Genomic DNA, 17,623 nt, shown 5'->3' on the forward strand with positions numbered 1-17,623 from the left:
GTGAGCTGAGAGCTGCAGGCCCCCTGCACAGCCTTCAGGGAGCAGGAAGTGAAACAGATGGGTGGGACTAGTATGGATTTTGCAGAAATTTATAATAAAGTAACCAGAAACACAACTTTTTTTTAAGTACATTCCTTCTACATCTAAAAGAGTTTAATGCACTGACACATTCTTGTTTTTTACATAATACGTCTCTTTCAAAAAAAAAAAACAATCAAGGTAGGACTGCCCCTTGTGCTTCCGGGGCGGAGCTCAAATGGCTGAAAAATCAAACGGGGCGGAGTTAATTTGTGTACATGTCCGACTCCTCCCAGTAATTCACACCTGGGGCGGGGCAGCAAGATCTAAAACCTATAGTCATGATTCCCGCTGCTGGGAAAGCCTTCCACAAGCTCGACGTAGAGATTGTATACAACCAGCCTAGGCTTGCGTTTCCCTCGCTGCAGAGCGAATAAATGTGTAAAATGTACTGTAGTTATTCCAGCTATTTGCCCCGCCCCACTATTTCCCTGTCTGTACGTCACGCCCTGGGAGGGGCCTGTGTTTGAAGCAATCGAGAGCCGTACTTCCGCTAGTCTTGTAAACAATAGAAGGCAGTCGTTCCTGCTGTTTAGTTTCGGCTTCGGTATCCACGTCCGGGCGCCCCGCTATCAGCTCGACTCTGATGACCCCGTGTAGTCGGTACCCTGCCTGGCACAAGCCTCCTAATATGATTGAGGATTGCGGGGCTTTGCACTGGTCCCTCGCTCACCAGACGACGCTCCTTTACCATTTTGGTTTGCAGCTTGCGTCGGAAGAAACCATGGAGTGATGCAGCGTTAGACAAGGGGAGGACTCGGAGAGGTAAAATCATATCCCCCACTCTGTACTATGTCTATTGGTTTTCCTTTCACTTCCGTCCCGCCCAAATAGCAGCTCCCAATCTCAGAGTGGGCGTGACCCCTGAAACCTCCCCTCTGTCCCATTGTTGCTCTGCTGAGGGTTGTAATAGAACTCCCAGCACCCCCTGACAGTGGGACAGTCTTGCTGTTCCTTAGGGTGGTGACACACAATAAGATTCAGAGAGATTTAGTCGCCCTACGACAAATCACCTCTTCTTCGGGCGAGTGATCTCCCCGGCTAAAATGTAGATCGCCAGCGGGATGACACTCGGGGCTCTTCGCTTTCCTTTTTCCTCGTGAGGCGACTCCAGGTGACTTTCTGAAAACGAAGAGCTCCCAGTGCCATCCCACCAGCATTTAGATTCTAGCGGTGGGAAGACTTTTCGGGGAGTCAGCCAAAGAAGAGGCGAATTGTCACTGGCCGCCTAAATCTCCCGGAATCTTACCGTGTGTCACCGCCCTTATCTGTTTTCTTTTCATGTAAACCAGGTCAGATTTGGGGGAATCTCAGCACAACCCAATTGATGCATGGAGTTTCAGCCTGTGTGATGCCATAGGTTTCAGGGAGTTGCATTGAGCAGCTTGGGCTATAGCAGGGGTGTCCAACCTGCGGCCCAGGATGGATATGAATGCGGCCCAGCTTGAAGGAGAGAGAAAAGGAAGTTAAGGGAAAAACAAGAAATAAATGTATGTAAATACAGAGAAAACAAGAGTCCTGACAGTAAGGAACAGTAACATGAAATTTTTTTTTTTTTAAAAAAATTTGTTAGTATGCATCAAAAAATAAACACCAAAAAAAACCGTTAAAATTGCAAAGCCTTTATTAAGAAATAACTTACTGAAACGCCACGTCCTGTTCAGAAAAGGCGACATGGCGACCATCCATTGTGCGGCGCTGGATTTCTCCTTCTTGGCTCTCTCATGTACTGACAGCATGTGAAGTGCCTGTTGCATCAGGAGCGTGGTGTCCATGACTGTGGATTGCTGGCTCATCGGCACGCTGGCTCCAAGGCCCCCTGGATGATGTTCAGCTATCGTTATAGGGGTCACACCGCTCGTAGGGTCTCCAAAAGCTGTATTACAGATCACGAGAGCACACTGAGTAGGGAGCTACTTCCCCGCATAGGAAGATGCAGGCGGCGCACACCAGCCGCTGCTGTCACATGCTGGCAGTACATGAGAGATAGCCAAGGAAGAGAAATCCAGCGCCAAACAATGGATGGACACCATGTCACCTTTTCTGAACAGGACAGGAAGTGGAGTTCTCTCTACACAGTCACAGGGACATCTTAAGCTGGCCATAGACGCAAAGATCCGATCATACGACTCCTCGATTCGTACGATTTTCGGATTGTGTGTGGAGTGTCCTGACATCTGTCGTGCCATGCCAATCGGTAGTTCAGTCGATCGGACTGGTTAAAAGATTTTTGTTGGCTGCCGATAATATCTCTGCATGTATTGCCAATCTGGCGATATCAGTGGGATACTGTCACTAGCTTTTGTCGGACATAACATTCGTACGATTGCTATCAGAGGTAGTACATCGGCTGATCTGTTCTTTTTACTACTTTATTTGATCTGAAAGGTTAGTGGCAGGTCGGGAGATGGGGAAGTCCGATCGTTCGAGGATTCAAACAATCGGATCTTTGCATCTATGACCAGCTTTACCAAGGGCTTGTTCATGCCAGAGCCTTCAGGCCACCGACAAAGCCACTGTTGTTAAGTTAAGGTGATACTGACACTAAAAAACTACTTTTTAAAATATGAATGTACATTAAAAGTTACCTATAGGTCATGCTGATTTTTGCTGAGAGGTTTGTTTTTGTAAGTAATTGTAAGTTGAAGTTCCTAAACCTGACTGTTTTGCCAACCTGACTGTCCCATCTCATGCTGTCAGTTAACTAACCTAGCTACCAAATTGTTTATAATGCAAATTGAAGAGCTGCTGAATAACACAAAAACTTTAAATAATAAAAAATGAAAACCAATTGCAAATTGTCTCAGAATATCACCGTCTACATCATTCTTAAAGTTAACTCAAAGGTGAACAACCCCTTTAAATAGGTTGTTCACTTTTGATTGTTGAGTATGAAGTAGACCGTGATATTCTGAGGTTGGTTTTCATTTTTTGTTAATTGTGGTTTTTGAGCTTTTTATTCAGCTTTCCAATTTGCAATTTCAGCAAGTGGCTAGGATGCAAATTACCCTAGCAACCATGCATTGATTTGAAAAAGTGACTGGAATATGAATAGGAGAGGGTCTGAATAGAAAGATGCGTAAAAAGTGTAGCTGTAATGTGTAGATTACCAAACCCAGAACTAACTCCAAGGTTCCAGTCTAAGTCCGCGCTTCTGCCTGTAGCAGCCGCCTTTGGCTTAGGGTGAGCCCTCCACTACTCAGATGCTGTCAGGTCTTAATGCAGGAGAACTAGAGAGAGAGTTCTGGGTGAGCACGGGAATCGTACCTGCAAAAGCAGGTAGGAGCCTAGTCAGGGACAGACCGGTCTATACCAATCAGGAAGGTGCAGTACCAAACCGAGAGACTAAGCGTAGCAGGGTCAGAAGCACAACACACGGTGCAGTACAGAATCAAGAGACAAAGCGTAGTCGAGGTCACAGGCCGGGTCAGAATACCAAAGTAGAAGGTTCAAGGCCGGATCCGAGAGAATGGTTGAGTTACAGGCTAGGGTCAGGACTGGCAGAAACAGGGACAGGCAGGGTCAAACACAGAAGAAACACACTAAAAACGCACCCAGGAACTATCAGAAGTAGACCTACGTTGGGCAATGAGCCGGAGTCAAACTTGCGAGCGTTTCGGCGGGCGTCCCCACCGCCCCACTAGGCCACCAGGGACAGGTACATTTATAACAGTAGCTTTTATACTTGTAAGTCATTTCATTAGAGGGTGGGTTGAAGGCACATATCAAGGAGGAGGTTTTTGCTTGTATGGAGAGGGTACAAGTAGCGCCCTATCAGAACTTCACTTTACAAATACAGGTATGGCATCCATTATCTGAAAACCCGGTTTCCAGAAAGCTCTGAATTACGGAAAGGTTATATCCCATAGACTCCATTCTAATCAAGTAATCAAAATTTTAAAAATGATTTCATTTTTCTCTGTAGTAATAAAACAGTAGCTTGTACTTGATCCCAATGATATAATGATTCCTTCTTGGAAGCAAAACCAGATTATTGTGTTTAATATGTGCATGACTTTCTAGTAGACTTAAGGTATGGAGATCCAAATTACGGAAAGATCTGTTATTGATTGTATATTTGAATTAGGGATGCACCGAATCCAGGTTTTGTTTGGGATGCATGCCGCTAGTCACGTCTGGTTTATGTTTATTACATGACTCGGTTAATTTTTGAAATTGGTATTTATTGTTGGACCATTATCTTTCACATCGGATTTCAGGGATGACCAGGTTTCTTACTGGGAGTTGTGTTTTAATATCTATTAAAAGAAAAGCATTGAAGTCACCCGCTCCAAACACTTCAATCACGTAATTGTGGGAAAATGCCTGTGGCATTTGCGTGTGAAGGAAACATTTGACACAATACTCTCCGGCTGCCATTCCCCTTATGTTAATTGCTCATTATTTGATAGTTCAGGTACAGAAAAGAAATCATGTACATGGATTGTGAGCAGCATCACACAAGAGGTTTTTAAGGATACTATTATCATTACCCTCTCTCTATTCCCTAGATATCTGTGCCTGCAGTAAAACTGGACAAACTGCCAGCAGCCATGAAGTGCACGGGGCTTTCAGACATCCAGCGTTTAATGATAAGCCTGGAGAATAGCCTGCAGTTAGAAAACACCAAGTGGAAGGTGCCTGTTTTTGAAGGCGGTACTCTCAAGGTATAAATAAAGGTCTAAAGTGGGTGTGATCTATTAACATTTCTAATAATAGGTGACACTTATAAAGTTGTATACCGCACCTTTAAGTAGCATTTAAATGCCAATTTATATTCAACAAAGGAAGGATTCTTAATACTGGAAACCAGGTACATCATTTAAAATGGTCTGTAGCAACTCAAAGGTGCCTCCATAATACATTTGGTATTTTATATACAGTATGTGTTGCTGGCAGATGCAAGAATTTTGTAATTTGTTTGTTTGGCAACATAAACCTGCGTATCTTGACAGCGCTATATAAATAAATGATGATGATGATAAACCTCACTCCAACACAATATGAGCATAACACATGGGGAATAATCAGATTTATTTTATGGTACATTTTGGGGCCCATTTACTTAGTTTGAGTGAAGGAATAGAGGAAAAAAAGTTTGAATTTCGAATGGTCGAATATGGCTACTTCGATCATCGAATGGGCTACTTCGACCTTCGACTTCGAATCAAACGATTCGAACTAAAAATCGTTCGATTATTCGACCATTCGATAGTCGAAGTACTGTCTCTTTAAAAAATTCTTCAACCCCCCTAGTTCGCCACCTAAAACCTACCGAGGAGCCTATGGGGAAGGTCCCCATAGGCTTCCTAACAATTTCCTGATCGAAGGAATATCCTTTGATCGATGGATTAAAATCCTTCGAATCGTTCGATCCAAAGGATTTAATTGTTCGATCGAACGATTATTCCTTTGATCGTAGGAATAGCGGTAAATCCTTCAACTTCGATATTGGAAGTCGAAGGATTTTACTTTGACGGTGAAATATCGAGGGTTAATTAACCCTTGATATTCGACCCTAGGTAAATGTGCCCCTTTGAGTATCTATATCACTTGTAGGAAATGTGCACAGTTATTAAGGCAGTTCACATAATTCCAGTGTACCCCACACAAGATATTCACGTAGACTGCTGTATCACTTTGTTCATGTGAAAAGCATTCGTCAAAAGGAAGATAATCTCTTTTTACTGGTATGTGTGCAGTAATTGCCCCGGACTTAGTTTGAAATAAATTGCTATAAATGGCCCAGTAAAAGTGGAAAGGAGAAAACTTTCAACTTCTCCCTTTTTTCTGAAGTAGAGCACTAATTACAGTAATTAGTAGACTTAAAGGGGACCCGTCACCCAAAACAATTATTCAAAATCCTATTTTGTCAGATTAGTCAAGCAAAATTAACTTTAATTACACTATATAAATTATTTTAATCTTGTTTCCTTCAGTCTGGGATTTCAAAATTATAGCAAGCAGGCAGCAGCCATTTTGTGGACACTGTTATTAAGACAAGCCTTGTATCATCTCAGAATCTTGTTTGTGCACCAGAATGGGGGTCCCGATGTCCATCCCCATGTCCTGGCTACACAATTAAATGGTAAAAAGAACGGGGGGAATATATGGAGAGCAGAGACATCTAAGAAGTGCTGAATGGAAAGTGAAAGTAATTGTCTGCCCCGCCTCTATGCCACTGGCACAGAGGAGGGGCAGACAATATTTGATTGACAGCTGAGATTTTTAAATGAGCTTACAACAGCTATGAATGCTTAAATAAAAAATAGAAATTGGATTTCATGTTTAATTTGAAAATGACTTTTATCATACAGATTTTTGTGTCTGGGTGACAGGTCCACTTTAAGATGGCCATACACTGAAAGATCCATTAATTTGGCTAGATTGCAATACAAATGGATCTGTTCCTAATATGCTCACCTTGAGTTGGGCGATATCCGACTTATCCAATTGTTGGCCCTCGGGCTAAATGATTAGATCACAGCAACGGTAATACAGGCCAACAGGGACAGCAATCAGCAAGCCCACGTGGTCCTCGCCCCGGTCAGATTTTTAAACCTGTCCATTCAGCAAATATTGGAGGGCTCCATAAATGGACAAATAAGTAAACTTAATCTATCGATCATTGATGATGAAGGAGACCGTGAATTATGGGTGTTGCTGAGTCTGTCTAGCCAGGGGTGATACTGTGCATAAGAAGTTTTTTTGCTTAGAAATACTAAAATATGTATATTCTGTAGGGATGCACCGATTCCAGGATTCGGTTCGGGATTCGGACAGAATTTGGCCTTTTTAAGCAGGATTCGACTGAATCCTTCTGCTAGGCCGAATCCTAATTTGCATATGTAAATTAGGGGCAGGGAAGGAAATCACGTGACTTTGTCACCAAACATGGAAGTAAAAAAAAAAAGGTTCCCCTTCCCACCCCTAATTTGCATATGCAAATTAGGGTTCGCATTCGGTAAGGTATTCTGCCGAATCTTTTACAAAGGATTCAGGGGTTCGGCCCCTAATATTCTGTTTTCCTGACAGGGCACAGATATCTCTCTGACACATTATGAGCAGGCAGTCCTGTGGATAGAAGAAGTGACGCTGCGCTTTCATTTTTATCCCGAAACATTTGGTCTGGCTGTCAGTATTCTTAACCGCATGTTGGCATCAGTAAAGGTAAATAATCTTTTGGTGGCTTTTTTTTTTTTTTTTTTAGAAAATATAATTTTTTTAGAAAATATAATAATTTTGAAACTAAAATGACCACCACATCGATAAGGCATTACAGGTGGGGGATCTGTTATCCGGAAACCCGTTATCTAGAAAACTCTAAATTACGGCCACCTCCCATTGGCTCCATTTTAATCAAATACATTTGTAAAAATGGTTTCCTTTTTTTATTTCTCTATAATAATAAAACAGTGCGTTGTACTTGATCCCCTCAAACGAATCCTTATTGGTGGCAGAACAATCCTATTAAGTTTTATTAATATTCAAATGATTTTAGTAGCCTAAGAAATTATGGAATGATCTCTTATTTGGACAACCCCAGGTCCTGAACAATCTGGATAACAGGTTCCATACATGTACTTTATATTTTCTTTTGTTTTTCCCCCTTCTTCTGCATTGCACTTTTTGCCATTATAGACTTTTTTTATTTAGGTTTGTGAATAGGTGCAACATTCAGAGAAGATACTAGGGATTCAATATTCATTCATTAAACATTTATGTGTTATATGAAATCTTAACACGTAAGTGTTGGAGAAGGATATACAACTACGGCTATTGGTACTAGGGATGCACCGAATCCAGGATTCGGTTCGGGATTCGGCCTTTTTAAGCAGGATTCGGATTCTGCCTGGCCGAACCGAATCCTAATTTGCATATGTAAATTATGGGCGGGGAGGGAAATCACGTGACTTTTTGTCACATAACAAGGAAGTAAAAAAATGGTTTCCCCTTCCCTCCCCTAATTTGCATATGCAAATTAGGGTTCGGTATTCGGGCCGAATCTTTCGCAAAGGATTCGGGGTTTCAGCCGAATCCAAAAAAGTAGATTCGGTACATCCCTAATTGGTACATGGGGAACTTTGTCCCCTGAGCTTAAATCTGTGCTTCTGCATATTGCCAGTGACTGTAAAATAAATTGCCAGTGGGAAAAAATATACACGCTTTGATGGGAAAGCATTTCGGGAAAATTTTAAGCAGATTTAAAGGGAAAGGAAACCTTGTCGGCGCAAAAACCCTCCCCCCCTCCCATGTGTTGCCCACCCTCCCTCCTCCCCCTGGCCTACCCGTCCCGCTGGGCAAATGCCCCTAACTTGTTACTTACCCTTCTGCGCAGGTCCAGTCCACGGAGTTCACAGGCACCATCTTCTTCAACGCGATCTTCTTCCTGCTTTGAACGGCGTTTTGGGGCATGCGCAGTAGGAGCATTTCGCCGGTACGGATCTACTGCGCATGCGCCAAAAGTCACGAAGTTTTCCGATTTCACTTTGTGACTTTTGGCGCATGCGCAGTAGATCGTACCGGCGAAATGCTCCTACTGCGCATGCGCCGGTCAAAGCAGGAAGAAGATCGTTTGGAAGAAGATGGCATCGGTGAACTCCCTGGACTGGACCTGCGCAGAAGGGTAAGTAACAAGTTAGGGGCATTTGCCCAGCGAGACGGGTAGGCCAGGGGGGGAGGGTGGGCAACACACGGGAGGGGGGGAGGGTTTTTGCGCCGATTTGGTTTCCTTCTCCTTTAAACGTGGGCAACAAATCTCCCCACGTGCAAATAGCCTCACAATGAACAATAAAACAAAAAAGTGCAACCAGTCATGCTTTCCAGTGATGAAACGGTTAAAAGGGGTGGGTAATGATTAAAGGGGTTATTTGTCTTCCAACACATTTTTCAGTTCAGTAGGTTTCAGATTATTCACCATATAAATACTTTTCCCAATTACTTTCTATGTGTGACGATTTTGTAATATTGAAGTGTAAATCAAATTTTTCATCTTTCTAAAGCAGCTCTGGGAGGGGGGTCGCCGACTCTTTAACTGTTCTAAATGGATACATTTAGTTGATACATTTGTTATCTTTGTCCCTGCTGAGCAGAATCTCTGGGTTTCATTACAGCAGCTGTTAGAATTGATACAATAGTTGCTAATACTCCAGAGATACTGCTGAGAAATGTATCAACTCAATGTTGCAAAATTGTAACTGCCCAGAATCTGCACCTGAATTACCTGAAACGATAGAGACAGGGACTGTAAACTTATATTTGGAAAAATAGGAAGCAATTGAAAAAAGTCTTTATTTCTGGAGAAGAACCTGTAAACAACTCCAACTAGAAAATGGTTTAGAAGGTAAACAACCCCAGAAACGGAACTAGAGGGGGGCGGGCCCTGGCGCAGGACGCGCAGCCGGGCCCCCCGCCCCCCTCCGTATACCTGGAACTGGCCGGGAATATGCGGCACGCGGACTGCCGGGGGGCCCTGAGGGGGTGCGGGCCCTGGCCCGCTCGCCCCCCCTGCTCCCCCGGTAGCTCCGCCCCTGAACAACCCCTTTAATGGGTATTGCTTCGTTTGAGGGGGCGAGTGATATGTTTTTTTTCTCTCTCTTCCTCAGGCCCAGGTGAAGTACTTGCGCTGCATTACTGTTACGTGTTTGTTCCTTGCAGCGAAAACAAGTGAAGAAGATGAGGTACGTTACTGGGTCATGTGAGAAAAACGACACCTGGGTTATGACCGGGTGACAACTGCCGAATTGTCATGAAAATATTCTGTATTTAGAGAATTAACTGTTGACAACTTGATGAACATACATGAATATACACTAACAACACGATCACAATTACCTAAAAGCAATTACTATTCTAGACCTTTTTTTATTTTCCCTTTGGATTTAAAAATTTTAAAAAGTTTTTTTTTTTTGCTAAAGGATTGAATTCTCCTTTAAACAGTTAATTTGGCAGGTTTTAGGTGGCGGAGAGTCGAATTTGAGTTCAGAGTATGATAAATCTCAAAAATCAAATTGGAATTTTTCTAAAAAAAAACAAAAAAACTAATCGAATTTGAATAAATCCTTCGTTAAATTTGACCATTTTTGACCATAAAAAATAGAAAAAATTAAAATTTTCAATTCGACCCTTGATAAATCTGCCCCCAATTATAGGCTCTTTTTGATCGTAGATATTCTATGCAGATCCACATAGGCAGCATAGTCAGAGGGCTAATATATCATTGAGTATGTTTGAATACTTGTAGCCAGATTTTTCTCTTGTTACACAGAATGTCTTTTAATTCCCCGTTGCAAGTAAAGGCACAGACTTGCGAACATATTTCCTCATGTTTTTTCTGTTTGATAAATTGCAGAAAATACCTTCAGTCAAGGAACTGGCAGTGCAGAGTGGGTGTATGTGTTCCTCCGCTGAGATTCTAAGAATGGAAAGGATTGTGCTGGATAAGCTGCAGTGGGATCTATACACTGCCACACCTGTGGACTTTCTGAACACAGTAAGTATATTTACTTATATATCATTGGTATGTTAAGGTTTAAACTATACATATTGATTGCCAGGATCTCATTCTAGGGGGTATAATGACCTCCACTATTGTGGGATAGCTTTCTGCTACATGTGAAATGTTGTGGATGTGATTTGCTTCCATTCTGCCTTAAGAACATAAGTTTAGGGAACAGATGTTGGGGCAGTTAGGCCTGGTCAGAACTGAATTCATTCTAGAGATGGAAGAGGTTGAGCATTACTGAGCATTTGTTTTATAGATGGGGGTCAGCGACTCCCAATTGAAAGCTTGAAGGACTCAGAAGAAAAAGGCAAATAATTCAAAAACTATAGAAAATAAATCATGAAGACCAATCGAAAAGTTGCTTAGATTTGACCACTCTATAACATAGTAAAAGTTAACCTAAAGTTGAACCACCCCTTTAATTTGCAGGAGGTTTCTAAAGTGAGCAGCCTCCCAACGTAGGGCGTGCCTTTCACTTGCCCTGTATTCTACTTGATCCTGCAGATTGCAGATGGAATAAGAAGATTTCCAGTGTCCCTGCACTCATTAATATTGGGTCATGGCAGGAACCCAAAAGTGACCTACTTTACTGGTAGTAAGGTTGTAGTGGCTTAAAAGAACACTTCAGTGTAAAAATAAAAACTGGGTAAATAGGCAAAATAAAAAATGTTTCTAATATAGTTAGTTAGCCAAAAATGTAATGTATAAAGGCTGGAGTGATTGGATGTCTAACATAATAGCCAGAACATTACTTCCTGCTTTTCAGATCTCTAACTCTGAGTTAGTCAAGCGAGACTTGAAGGGGGGCCACATGGGACATAACTGTTCAGTGAGTTTGCAATTGATCCTCAGCATTCAGCTCAGATTCAAAAGCAACAGGTATGGCCCATGTGGCCCCCCTCAAGTCTGATTGGTTACTGCCTGGTAACCAATCAGTGGAAACCAAGAGAGGCGCAAAGCAGGAAGTAGTGTTCTGGTTATTATGTTACACATCCAGTCTCTCCAGCCTTTATACATTACATTTTTGGCTAACTAACTATATTAGAAACATTTTTTATTTTGCACAGTTTATCTATTTACCTAGTTTTTATTTTTACACTGAACAATTCCTTTAGTAAACTCCTAAAATCCGGAACCACAATCTTGCATGTACCGTAGGTAAAAATAAGTCATATTTAAATATAAGATTGACAGCAAGAGAGGCCATAATGAATTCATGTTACCTGAGGTTTGCTTGTTGCGTTTTTTTTTTTAGACTCCGGAAAATTTCTGTTAATTGTATGCAATGACTTGATTAGTGTAAGATACGGGCCACGTGGATCATAAATTAGCTATGGTAAGAAACCGGAAAAATGGTGGTTGTATTTAGAGAACATAGAGAGGGTGGAAAACAAGTTGCCACATTCCAAGCTTCCTGATCTTATATCTGTGACTAGGTTTGCTCAACAAAAATGAAAAGACGGGCACAACAAAGTCAAGTACGTTGATCATAGTTCTCTTCCTGCAGTTCCATGCCATGTTGATGTCCAACTTGCCTCACCTCTTCCACTGTCTTTCTCTGATGAATCCGTCCCACCACTTGGCTCTCTTGACTAGACAGCTCCAGCATTGCATGGCATGTCACCACTTAGTGCAGTTCAGAGGCTCCACATTGGCTCTGGTCATTATTACCTTGGAGCTGGAGAAGCTAACTGCTGATTGGTTCCCTGCCATTACTGAGCTGCTGAAGAAAGCAAAGGTAGGTGTCAAAACTGGCAGCTATGGTTTTGCAAAGATGCCATATTGCTTGACCTTACTGCTAATAGAATTCACACAGGGTATTGTGGAACATATACTTTACACTTGGGTTATGTTTATGGGGTTGGAACACAGACTGTAGCTTCCAGGTTGAAAGGAAGTTTAAGAATGGGAAATTTGTTTATAGCCCAGGGGACAGGGAGGGACATCTATCAAGGGTCGAATTTAGAATTCATGTAAGGGTTTTAAACTCTCATAAACTCGAAATTCGACCAGTCAAAATATGTTCATAAAATTGTATTTTCTCAGCTCGGACGAATTTAATAGACCCGAAAACTTGAATATAATTCAGCCGTGTAAGGTGGCGGCGGGAAGAGCAGGAAGGAGAGCTCGACCCGGACCCGCCAATGGGGGTGTGAGGTCGGCCCGAACTCGACCTTCCCATGGGTATCGGCCCATCCCACACATCAGTAGCTGCAAAAATCACCATCCCTGGATCTCTTATTGATTTATACAGCAATTCGTCAGGTTTAAGGTGGCAAATTGTCGAATTTGAGTTCTTCAAGGGCCAAAATATGATAAATCTTGGAATTCGGATTAAAACTTGAATTGATTTTGGATAATTCACAATTCGAACTTGACCCAAAAATTTTTTCCGAAACCTCAAATTCGACCCTTAATAAATCTGCCCCTAAATGTAGATTTTACTTGTACTGATGTTGTTGGATAAAACATTTGTATAACTTTTTTTTGGTGATGATTTTTTGAATATTGTTTTGTTGTTTGGGCAGGCTGATATATATTTTTTTTCATCATTTTATACATGAACAGATATTGCTGTTTGAGCCAGTTTATCTCACTAGGCCAATAGATGGTGGCAATTGCTAATGTTCCTGATAGGTTCAAGACTGGTTTCCTTACCTGCATGGCCACTTTGCAGACCTACATATTTTCATACAAACAATCATGTTTTCAAGATAAAAGTCTTCCTGAATGGCCATGATTCGATGTAGCAGCCTTTATTTAACCATCCTCATTAAGGGGGTTATTTATTAAAGTCCGAATGCCAAAAAAATGAAAAATTTTATAAAATCTGAATTTTTAGTAGAAAAAAAAAAACTCAAGGATGGAAAAAGTCAGAATCCGAAAATACTCTCCAAGCTGCCGGGGTCAATGGCAAAGGTCCCATTTCATATCTGAAGATATTATTGCCTATGCTGATTTATGTGCAAAAAATCCCAAAAATTTGGGGGTTTCAAGCAATTTCAGAAAAAATTTGTTTTGGCCATTTTTAGAGGTTTTTTTCCGTGTCAATTTTATCGAGTGTTTTTCAATTTTAAATAAGGTCAAAGTGTGGATTATATTTTAGTCAGACTTTTTTTTACTTGAAGGGCATGTAAAGCACAAAAATAAAATCCAATTTTTACTTTCTTTAATGAAAAAGAAACCTATCTCCAATATACTTTAATTAAAAAATGTGTACCGTTTTTATAAGAAACCTGACTGTATGCAGTGAAATTCTCCCTTCATTTACTGCTGTGGATAGGAATTGTCAGATGGTCCCTAACTGCTGAGCAGGGAAACAATCATACTTATGAACAGCAGGGGGAGCCCCAGCCATGCAGAACTCAAGCAGCTTTGTTTGTCTTCCTGTAAAGCAGTCGGCGACTGTGTAGAGATTTGTATTGGATTTTATTTTTGCCTTTATATCCCCTTTACTGTTTCCAACTCCAGTTGCAGGAACAAAGAATATGGAGCCAGATTTAAACAGATAAACTCAGATTCTATTTGGAGCATTATTTTGCTGCAGTCACTGGTTCTGCAGTTTATAGTTCCCTGGTTTAACATTTTCCTGGGTTTTACACCATGTATCTGGTCCCCTGAAAAACATTTATATTAAGATTATATGCAGTTTTTTAACCTTTACTGTATGTACCTTCATTACATATTGTTAAAGGACCAGTAACTTTTCTTTTTAAAAATCGTTCGTATACCACAAAAAAACTAAAAAAAAGACTAACTAAACTTTAATATCGCACAGCCTTCTTTAAGAACTAACTTACCGAATCTCCTTGATTTCTCCTCTCTGGCTATCGCCTATAAGGAAGGCAGGGAGGAGAAATCGAGCGCCACGCGCTTAATACCTTAAGTCTACTAGAAAATCATGTAAACATAAAATAAACCCAATAGGCTGGTTCTGCTTCCAGAACTATATCTTAGTTTGGATCAAATACAAGGTATTGTTTTATTATTAAAGAGAAAAAGGAAATTATTTTTAAAAATGTGGATTATTTGGATAAAATGGAGTCTATGGGAGACGGCCTTTCCGTATTTCGGAGCTTTCTGGATAATGGGTTTCTGGATAACAGGACGTATAGTTTGTTTGAGTTGCTTTGTGCCAGTTTAGTGTTTCAGAACGCCTTTAAGAGTGACAAAGCTATTCATTATTGTTAAAGCTTTATTATATTGTATGTGCGTATAGGGAATCGTTTAAATGATGTACTGAACTTTCATATCTTCATTGCAGGTTGACAGTGCCAATTTTATTCTTTGTAAAGAACTGGTGGACCAACACCTTGGAATGCTGTCTCCGTCCAACCATGTCTATGTTTTAATTTCTGCCAAAAGAAACCCTCTGGCCTATCACCAAGAGAAATCCTCTGCCTGTTCTCCCGCAGGGTGTTATCCACAGCCAATAGGCATGAACATGAATCCTCCCATTCCTGGAGTTCTTCTCTCTGCCAGGAAACAAGCCGAAGAGGAAATCATGGAGACTGAGTTTTACGATGGTTTCCGGTATCTGTATAATGAAGAAAGTGTCTCGGAGGATAGAATGATACAGGAGATGATGACAAGCAAGACGCAGCTACAAGAAACCAGCTGTCCCTGTCCTGCCTTGCAGGCTCCAGACCAGTAAATACCTTGTTAGGCTCACTATCCAAAGCAATGATGCAAGGGCCTTACTTTTCCTTTAGGAAATGCTGTCTTCTTCCCATCTTGCCAAATCCAAATCTCTTTGCCAAATATGAGAGTCTCCTTACTGCCTTTCATGATAATGCGAGTTGTACAGCAATGCCCTGTGCACTTCTTTAGGTACATATCATCAGGTGATGCAGTTTGCTAAAACCCTTTCTCTGTTAACCTTGTGAAATCTGGTATCTAATTATGATTTGCCTCGACTTATCATGTTATTGACAGTTACAGTTTATAGGACACGCATTGAGTTTTTGTTATAGAACCAGAAATCGACACTCAGGGACTGCCTTAGGGTCAGGGCACACACTTAGATTCAGGGCGATTACTCACCTCTTCTTCAGGCCGACTAATTTCCCTGAACTATGATAAATCTGAGATGTAAGGGTCTCTAACTATAAAGTGATTACTCACCACATAAGGGAAGAGGCCCAGGTGCACCGCCCTGAGCCCTCGGCACGGGGAGCGGACAAACTGAAAAACCTTTTGGAGCAGGCACTCAATGAAGGCAAACTTCCACCAGGCTAATAGTTAAAAGTAAAGAAAGTTTTATTGTGTCCACAGCCTAAAGGTGGCCATACATGGATAGATCCGCTCGTTTGGCGATGTCGCCAAACGAGCAGATCTCCCTCCGATATGCCCACCTTGAGGTGGGCAATATCGGGCTGATCCGATCGTGGGCCCTAGGGCCCAACGATCGGATCCTAGCGTTCGCAAACGGGCGGTCGGATCGCGGGACCGCATCAACGAACAGATGCGGCCGCGATCCGATGGGATTTTTAATCCCGTCCGATTGAGATCTGGCCGACTTTCGGCCAGATCTCGATCGGGGAAGCCCGTTGTGGTCCCCCATACACGAGCCAATAAGCTGCCGACTCAGTCTGTCGGCAGCTTTTATCGGCCCGTGTATGGCCACCTTTACGTCTCATAAACACTTAATCATAGTTAATCTCCCCGAACTGCCTTCCCGCCAGGCAGAATGAAAATCGCCATTGGGATGGCACTCGGAGCACTCCATTTCCGAAGTTGCCTCACGAGGTAACTTCGGGCAACTTCGTAAAACTAAGAGCTCCGAGTGCCAGTTCAGGGAGATTAGTCGCCCCGAAAAAGAGGAGATTTGTCGCCGGGCAACCAATCTCCCCGAATCTGAGCTTGTGCCCTGACCCTTAAATTTGTACAGAGGGTTTTATACAGGGATAGTTTGGTATCGGGTGGAGGCAGAGAATTCTGGGAAATGAAAAGAATGCCAGTCCCTTTGATGCAAGTTGGGCAATGCCATAATGAGAAAATTGCTTCAAAAGCAACATATGCTGATACCTGCTTATTTAAATGTGGGAGTGACAGACTTACAGAACAGAAATACTCATTTTATTAATATTTTTCAGAAAAAAAGAGCTTAATCTTTTTAAATGTATTTATATGCAATTCAAACTGGAATAGCAGACGTGTTTCCTGTGTTTTGTATTTGACGTCCCTAAGGGTCCAATATGTGTTTTTTTGTTTTTTTTTGTTTTTTTTTATGGATCCAAAAATGAATATGCAGCAGTATCTTAATTTGTGTGAAGGAAGAGGAAGAATTGTAGTTTAGCTCCTGCAAGGCAGCAGTTTGCACAGATCAGATGCGTTGTTGTTACATTGGCTCTTGTTTCATATTATTTTATCATTTATGCATGTCCGTTTCCACATGCCGTCCTGTTGGATCACAGTCGATTTATCCAAAAAGTGATAATTTTATTTGAGAGGTGCATAGTGCATTAGATATAAGATATTTATTAGAATGGCAACACAGCAAAAGATCTAATCGTTTGGCTATTGGCTTGATCAAACAGAGCAATAAAACTGTGCCATCCCAGTGAACAGACACTTTCCACAATATTTTTGTCAATTTGGACCAATGATTTGGATACGTGTATATCCCGGTTTAGTGTACATTTGGCGTTGATAAGTTCCTTATTTCCTAAAAGGAACAAATTGCCTTGTGAGTCAGATAAAATGCATGTTTTATTATTTTTAATTTTGAAATGTATGTGTTCAGGTTGGTGTGTTTTATTGATGTGTGAATGTGTTCTTGTTTGGCAATTCCAGTGGATTTTGCTGGTTTGTTTGTGTTTATTTTTAATTGTTCTTTATTGCATATCATAATGTATTATTCCAGCAGCACAATATAACCCTTTGAATGCCACACACAGTAGAAGCTGATGCATTGGCGCTTTCCATTCTACATTCCAGGGGCCCCTTTTTTGTTGTCTCACCACAAGTAACTACCAAGTAGCCAATGCAGTAGGGCTAAGGGGACCCCTGCAGAGAAAGCGTTAGAGCTGCTTACAAATA

General features: G+C 41.5%; 1 protein-coding gene across 2 annotated transcripts; it reads left to right on the forward strand.

Moving 5' to 3' along the window:
* The first annotated feature begins 322 nt into the window (after window positions 1-322).
* Window positions 323-15,431, forward strand: ccni2.S (cyclin I family, member 2 S homeolog). Of its 2 annotated transcripts, XM_018256179.2 has the most exons (7): window positions 326-843; window positions 4,590-4,745; window positions 7,114-7,248; window positions 9,684-9,758; window positions 10,430-10,570; window positions 12,090-12,320; window positions 14,847-15,431. In XM_018256179.2, the coding sequence occupies exons 2-7, from the start codon at window positions 4,632-4,634 to the stop codon at window positions 15,234-15,236; spliced, it is 1,086 nt and encodes a 361-aa protein (XP_018111668.1). In that variant the 5' UTR covers window positions 326-843; window positions 4,590-4,631; the 3' UTR covers window positions 15,237-15,431. The 2 variants fall into 2 exon arrangements, with proteins under 2 accessions (XP_018111669.1, XP_018111668.1); XM_018256180.2 differs by lacking the exon at window positions 7,114-7,248 and having other exon boundaries at window positions 323-843.
* Window positions 15,432-17,623: the final 2,192 nt, after the last annotated feature.

Source organism: Xenopus laevis, chromosome 3S, assembly GCF_017654675.1.
Source record: "Xenopus laevis strain J_2021 chromosome 3S, Xenopus_laevis_v10.1, whole genome shotgun sequence".
Classification (NCBI taxonomy): domain Eukaryota; kingdom Metazoa; phylum Chordata; class Amphibia; order Anura; family Pipidae; genus Xenopus; species Xenopus laevis.